The sequence below is a fragment of the Falco cherrug genome, chromosome 1, assembly GCF_023634085.1.
Source record: "Falco cherrug isolate bFalChe1 chromosome 1, bFalChe1.pri, whole genome shotgun sequence".
Lineage (NCBI taxonomy): Eukaryota > Metazoa > Chordata > Aves > Falconiformes > Falconidae > Falco > Falco cherrug.
In genome coordinates, this window is record NC_073697.1 from 97144605 (window position 1) to 97151353 (window position 6749).

The 6749-nt window shown below is 51.7% G+C and overlaps 2 protein-coding genes across 3 annotated transcripts; one reads left to right on the forward strand and one right to left on the reverse strand.

The window, feature by feature from the left end:
• Positions 1-104: 104 nt before the first annotated feature.
• On the reverse strand, positions 105-5158 carry RILPL2 (Rab interacting lysosomal protein like 2). Its single transcript, XM_055710620.1, has 4 exons — positions 4421-5158; positions 3442-3593; positions 969-1079; positions 105-407 (listed from the first exon to the last, which is right to left on the reverse strand). The coding sequence occupies exons 1-4, from the start codon at positions 5156-5158 to the stop codon at positions 383-385; spliced, it is 1026 nt and encodes a 341-aa protein (XP_055566595.1). The 3' UTR covers positions 105-382.
• Positions 5050-6676, forward strand: SNRNP35 (small nuclear ribonucleoprotein U11/U12 subunit 35). Of its 2 annotated transcripts, none has more exons than XM_055710633.1 (2): positions 5050-5181; positions 5640-6676. In XM_055710633.1, the coding sequence occupies exon 2, from the start codon at positions 5643-5645 to the stop codon at positions 6432-6434; it is 792 nt and encodes a 263-aa protein (XP_055566608.1). In that variant the 5' UTR covers positions 5050-5181; positions 5640-5642; the 3' UTR covers positions 6435-6676. The 2 variants fall into 2 exon arrangements, with proteins under 2 accessions (XP_055566608.1, XP_055566616.1); XM_055710641.1 differs by having other exon boundaries at positions 5061-5181; positions 5518-6676.
• Positions 6677-6749: the final 73 nt, after the last annotated feature.

The window sequence follows — 6749 nt, forward strand, 5'->3', positions numbered from 1 at the left end:
GTATCTCTTGGAAGTATCTTCATCCTGCAAAATCATTTGGGCTGAGCATTTTCATAGGTGGAAAGGATGGATAAGTGGCAGTACAGATCATTACAGGCTCTTAGTAAGAATAAAAACCACCTTTGTATAAACATTTATTTTCTACATGTGGGTAATGTCTGGCAGGAATCTTCAGAAAGACACTTTTTGTAGGTCTTAAACAGTTTCTAGGTAGCCAAAGTAAAATCTATTCTGAAAGAATATTATACAACAATTTTTAAGAGATTGCTTATTCTCTACAGTAGGATTGATGCTTTTTCTTCCAATCATTGGCTCCCCTAACACCTTAGAGGGTCTCATCAGTGCCATTTCTGAACAGGAGTGGTGAAGCTCTTGAGGATGCTCATTTTCCATGTTTAAAAGAGAACCTAAAAAAAAAAAACCAAAACAACAAAAACCAACCAAAACCAAAAAGGAAACCATGTACAACTGGAAAAGAAGGAACATGTGGCAAGACAGTTGTGTAAATGTGTTCTGCTATTTTAGGGAGCTTCAGGGATGCAGCCTGAGCTTGTGGGTACTGCGTACAATGCGAACAAACCTCCAGGGACGGCTGGCATGTTCCCACAGCAAAGCCTTAATGTGCTAGCAGGGGAGGTGAGTATTGTGCAGTTGTGCTCTGAAATGCTTTTTTTTTTTTAAAAAAAAAAAACACCACCCAACACAAAACACGAAACCCCAAACCAAACAACAACAACAAAAAAACCCAGAAAAACTTCCCTGCTTGCCTGGGTGGAGGTTGCCTTCCTGTGGAGTGCTTTTGCCACAGGAAAGGATTTCTCTTTTGGGTTTTAATTTTACAGGGAGAGGAAGAGAAAACAATATCCAGCCAACTAGGCTAAAGTTCAGAATTCATCCCTGGATCTACCAAGTATGCAGCGTGACATATTCTCCCACATTCTGTCAAAAAAAGATGCAGAGAAACTTACAGCCATTTGATGATTGTCTTCTCTTCGCTGTCCTTGCTGGTGCCAGGGCTGCTGCCACTGGTGGCTTTCTCCAGTTCTTCAGTTTGGTCCTTTCTCTGTGAGATGATCCCACTGGGAAAAGAAGTGGTTTGGTTTACTTTTTGTGGCTTTGTGCATGGCATGGTGTTGTGCATGTTAAACTCTGCACTGGGCAGCCTAGGACACGGGCAAATGGGTGTTCACAGGACAGGGGTGGCAGCCTAGATTCCTTGTAATGAATTGCTCTTATTTTCCTTAAATACTGTGATGTAATTTTGCTTAGGCTATGCTTTAATGAGAACACTAAAAAAGTCATGAGCTTGCTTCTCCGCAGAGGAAGAACGGCGAATCGTAAACAGGAGTGAAAAGGTTGTGTAATTACACATTTGTGCAAAAGTCCAAAGACAACAGGGTGCAGACACAAATGGTGAATTTCTGTATGGGTGGATCTGTGGTACTTTCAGCACAGCCACGAAGGCTCCCACCATGCAGCTGGGGACAGATGGGAGATTCCCAGCTTCCCTGCAAAGCAGGTGGCTGTTGTCTTTCCATCCTATAGAGGAGAAAAGAAAGGCTTTTTGCCTGAGCTGCAGGTTTTGTCATCCTACTTTGATGCTGCTACACCCTACAAGGTAAAGTAACTGCTTACTTTAGGCAAAAGCTTCAGGCATACCAAATGATATTTCTCCTGCTTGGAATGGGGTTAGATTTTACCAGCTTGCATGCAATACAATGTTTTCATAGCATGCCAATTTACAGTTCTGAGCTGACCTCATTTATCTCGAGAGCTGAGTGGGTCAAAGCTTGTGACTGCAGTAGTTGGAGGCTGAAAGTAGCTAAGCAACACTTGTCTGGACGTTGGAAATAAAAATACAGGAGAGTATTGAGAAACTGGTGGGACATCAGGCATAGTATAATTCTGAGGCAGATTCTCCTCTTAGAAAATGGGAGTATGAGCTGTTAGGTGACACTGCAGAGCTCAAATATCTGCATGATAACTTCTACTTCGGAAATCATCATTAAAAATGCAATCCTCAAACATCACAGGTCATTATAAGCCACTCTCTGTGAGGATGTCAGTTACCTTGTGCTATATAGAGCTTATTTCCAGTATACACAAGACATTTTAGAACATATATTTATTCTCTTCCACTGCACAACTACTCTTTATAGCTGTACAATTGTAAATAGGATTTTATGTCAGCGTTTAAAGGGAAGATGGGTTTTGGCTTTAAGTCATGAGAGGAGATAACTGCACAGAATTACTTGAACTGAAAAGCAGCCTTGACACGCTGTCTGGGTGCACAGCACTGTGACTTAAATCACTCAAAACCTGAAAACATTCATGCTGTTAATTTTTAACTTAGCCTGTAATAAGCTGTGTAACACAGCTGGGAAATCAAAGCAAGAAGCCATTCCAATGGCTGCACAGCAAAGGCAGGGAGCTGAGCTGGGGAAGTGGTGCCCCGCTGTGCTGTGAGAAGTGCTGTTGAGCAGTTTATAAACTGACTTCTTGGATTTAATTTTAACTACTTGGCTCAACCTGCCCGTTATAGACAAGGCAAAGGGTGGGCTTACTGTATCTAAGAGGTTGTTGCAGAGATATCTCAACTGAAATCTTACTTGGACATTTTGTGTGTGGTTTCTTGCCCCAGAGTTTATAATACAACCTAAGATGAGGGGCAGTCTGGGGGAGAGCAGCCTTGCAGGTGAACTAATTTGTAGCACTGAGAGCAAGGAAGGCCCTTCTGCATCCTACCCTTTGGCTCACACCGATTCTCAGGGGCTGGTCCCCTCTAGAAAGACCAAAATCCTTTTCTGAAAGTACTTGCTCTGCACATTTCAAGTGCCTTACATGACCCTTTGCTGGCAACGTTAAAACAAACAAACGAAAAAAAAAACCCCACAGCTTATCCTGAATGAGGATGAAAGGGCTTAATATTCTGTTTTCTAGATCAATGCCATACCGGCTGTGGGAGCAAAGGAACAGCAGATAAAGCTAGTGTCCCCTGACAGCAAGCTGGAGGAGGAAGGAAATTTTGACTAAAGCTGAGGTGGAAATCCCCGTGCTCCTTGGTACGTAGTGTGGCTTCAGACAAGAACAGTATGTGTGCAGCTGCTGGGAGTGCACAGATGAGCTTGCGTGCACAAGAACCCAGCTTGTATGTGGGGTGGGAGTAACTGTACCTAGGCTTACAGCAGTACGGTTAGGGGAACAGGCTGCAAACTGTGCAAAATAAGAGGGAGTTTAGTTTTAAAATGATGTTTTGTAGAGACTTCATCGTTCCCCTGTTTTTCTTTGCTCATTCGGAGACTCTTGGGAGCACAGATGTCTCTTACACATCTGGACAGTGCCTAGCCCAGCCCGAGTCCTCAAACCTGCAATACTCTGATCTGATAAGCTCCCCAGACAAGAACTAATTGTTATTAGCTCTTTGCTGACTTTGTGGTATACCTCTTATAGCACTGTAGCTCCTCTTGCACCACAAAAAGCTGAGCTTTCAGCTGGTTACGCTCTTGCAGTACATCTTGCAGCTCCTGTAACGTGAACCGGGGGCGATTTGGGTCTGTGAGGTCTATTACCATTTTATCTGGTCCAAGGCTGAGCTGTAAAATAAACAGTGGTGGTCACAATCTTGTAACCTGTTGAGAACAGAGCACTCAGAGTAAAAAACCTCCAAATTTTAGAAAGATATGGTAATTCTTAGGAGTGGTGTGAATTCACCAAAATCCCGATTTTTCTTCAAGCGGTTACAGTTTTTTCATATTATTTTTGTATTGCCCTGGTGACTGCATCTCCTAGGCAAGTACAGGGCCCAACTGTGACCACAGCTAAATGCAAAGTCTCTGTCCCAAAGGGTTTGCAATCTACTTTGCCAAGAAGCTGCTTTTATCTGCTTTTCTGATGACAGAGGTTGGGCTAACCTCACGCCAGAACTCTGGGGCAGAGAGAGATGAGAACCAAATTCTCCCTTCCTATTTCAGCTAGACTTTTGTGGTGAGGGCTTTTTGGGTCACAGACGTGGGTGTCCCTCGCACAGAGTAACAAGCACAGGGCGTGCCGTGCAGGAGCTGAACCACGGTGGGTTTGTGCGCTGTGGGGACGCACCTGTGTGCGTGTCAGCTCCCTCGCTGGCACAGCACTGAGCTAAAAGTTTGGTCAGGGGGTGCAGGGCCCATGGGGCCCCAACACCCTGAACATCCCCGCTCTGGAAGTGGCCTCATGGCCTTCAATAAGTCGAGGCGTGACCCTTCCAGCCCTGTTCTGCTGGGACAGGAGGGCTGGGCCGCGGCGGCCAGGGTCCCCGCTGGGACAGGGGGGGTGGGCCGTGGTGGCCAGAGTCCCCTCCAACCCAGCCGGCGGTGGGGTGGGCTCCGCGCCCCAGGCCGGGCCCTGCGCTGGGGAAGGGCCCCCCGGCAGCCCCCGCACCCACCTGCTGGGCGCCGGCCGGCGCCCCCCGGCCCCGCAGCTCGGCCAGCTCCCGCCGCAGACTGTCCCGCTCTAGCCGCAGCTGCTCCGCGGCGAGGCCGCTCTCGGTCACCAGCGCCTCCAGCATCTCCAGCACCCTGACGATCCGGAACTGCAGCCGGGCCAGCGCGGCGGGCCCCAGCGGCCCCGCGCTCAGCTGCAGCAAGTCGCGGCCCACCACGGAGGAGATGTCATAGACATCCCCGGCCGTCAGCTGGAACGGGCTCTTCTCCAGAGCCCGCTCCGGGCCGCCTTCCTCCTCCTCCTCCTCCTCCTCCTCCTCCTCCTCCTCCCCCTCCCCCTGGCCCCGCTGCATGCCCGCCGCTCGCTCCCCCTCTTCCTGCCCCGGGCCGGGCGGCACGGCGATCCCCCCCCGGCCGTTGCCATGGGGGCGGCCGCGGCCCGGCGCCGCTTCCCGCCCTGCCCCTGCCCCCGAGGAGGCGCCGCCCGCCGCCGGGGCTGGGCTGGGCTGGAGGTGGCTGCCGGCGCCTGCCGCCGAGCCCTTGTCTTGGCCCGGGCTGGACAGCCGGCCCTGGGCTGGGCGGGAGGGCGGTGCACCGGCTGCTCCCCAGCGCCGCGTTCGCCGGGCGCCGTGGTGGCAGTGGGGCGGTGGGGCGCGGGGGAAGGGGTTAAAATAAACGGCGGCCGGGCCCGGCCCACTGCGCTGCCGCGGCCTGGCGCTGCCGACGGGAAGGGCCGCCATCGCGCCGTGCCGGCCGGGCTGAGGTGAGCGGCGTGGCGCGCGCGGAGAGGCGGCGGGGTGCCCGGGGAGGGGACAGGCCTCCGGGGCTCCCTCGGCCGGGGCTGGGCCGCGGGGCTCCCTCGGGCGGGCCGGGGCCGGGGCCGGGGCAGGGCCGCGGGGATCCGTGAGGTGGGCCGGGGCCGGGCCGCGGGGATCCGTGAGGTGGGCCGGGGCCGGGGCAGGGCCGCGGGGCTCCTCGAGGCCGGACGGAGGCCGAGGCCGGGCCGCGGGGCTCCCTCGGGCGGGGGCGGATCGGGGGTCCCCGGCAGGGCCCTGTCCCGGGAGGGGAACCCAACAGCGATGTTGCCGGTTTATTTCAGTCTGTGACACTTTTTGGATACAAACCAGTATACAGCGGTGCTGGAAGTGCTTCTTGCGCTACTGGTTGACCTTCCTAGAACACCCATGAGTGTGTGCGGTGCCTGTTTTTTTTTCCTGCTAGACAATGACTGACTGGGCCCCCATAGCAAAGGAGTATGACCCCCTCAAGGCTGGGAGCATTGATGGCACAGATGAAGAGCCCCACGACCGTGCCATATGGAGGGCTATGTTGGCACGCTATGTACCCAACAAGGGAGTTACAGGAGATCCTCACCTCACTCTGTTTGTGGCAAGGCTCAATCTTCAGACCACAGAAGAGAAGTTAAAGGAGGTCTTTTCCCGATACGGAGACATCAGAAAGATCCGTCTGGTCCGAGACCTGGTCACGGGATTTTCCAAGGGTTATGCATTTATTGAGTACAAAGAGGAGCGTGCTCTTTTGAAGGCCCACAGAGACGCCAACAGGCTGGTCATTGATCAACATGAGATCTTTGTAGACTTTGAACTGGAAAGAACTCTCAAAGGATGGATTCCTCGGAGGCTTGGAGGTGGTTTTGGAGGCAAAAAAGAATCTGGGCAGCTACGGTTCGGAGGACGGGACAGACCTTTCCGAAAGCCCATCAATTTGCCAAACATGAAAAATGATTTCTATGGAGAAGGATCAGCAGAGAGAAGAAGCTGGTCTCGGGAGGGAACGAGGGACTGGAGAACAAGGGACCGAGACCATGAAAGGAGCAGAGACAAGCGATGGCCAGAAAGGGAGCGGTTGTGGACTTGGGGTGAAAGTGAGAGGGACTCCAAAGAGGAGAGGAGCAGAGGGAGGGAGAGGAAAAACAGAGACAGGAAGGACACGGATAGAGACCGGAGCAGGGAAAGAGACACCAGAAAACCAAGAGATGATGATAAGCATCGATAGGTGACAGTGCCTTGTCAATGGGGGTGTGTTACCTATTCTTACATCTACAATGTTTTGGTTGTAGATGCTGCCTTCAGCTTGGGGCTGTGAGTGGCATTCCCAGAACAAGCTGTGTTGTTCCTGCCTTGTGCCTCTGACTCTTGCCTGCTAGAAGCTTGCTGTAGTTCGGTCACTAATGCAGCTAAGATAATGTGCTGAATTGTTCCTCAGAGAAAATAAACTTTTGTATTAATATTTTTGAACTGGTGAATGCTCTAAGAAATGTACCATGTGCACAGGCATCCCACTGAAATTGAGTATTCACCTTGTTTGATA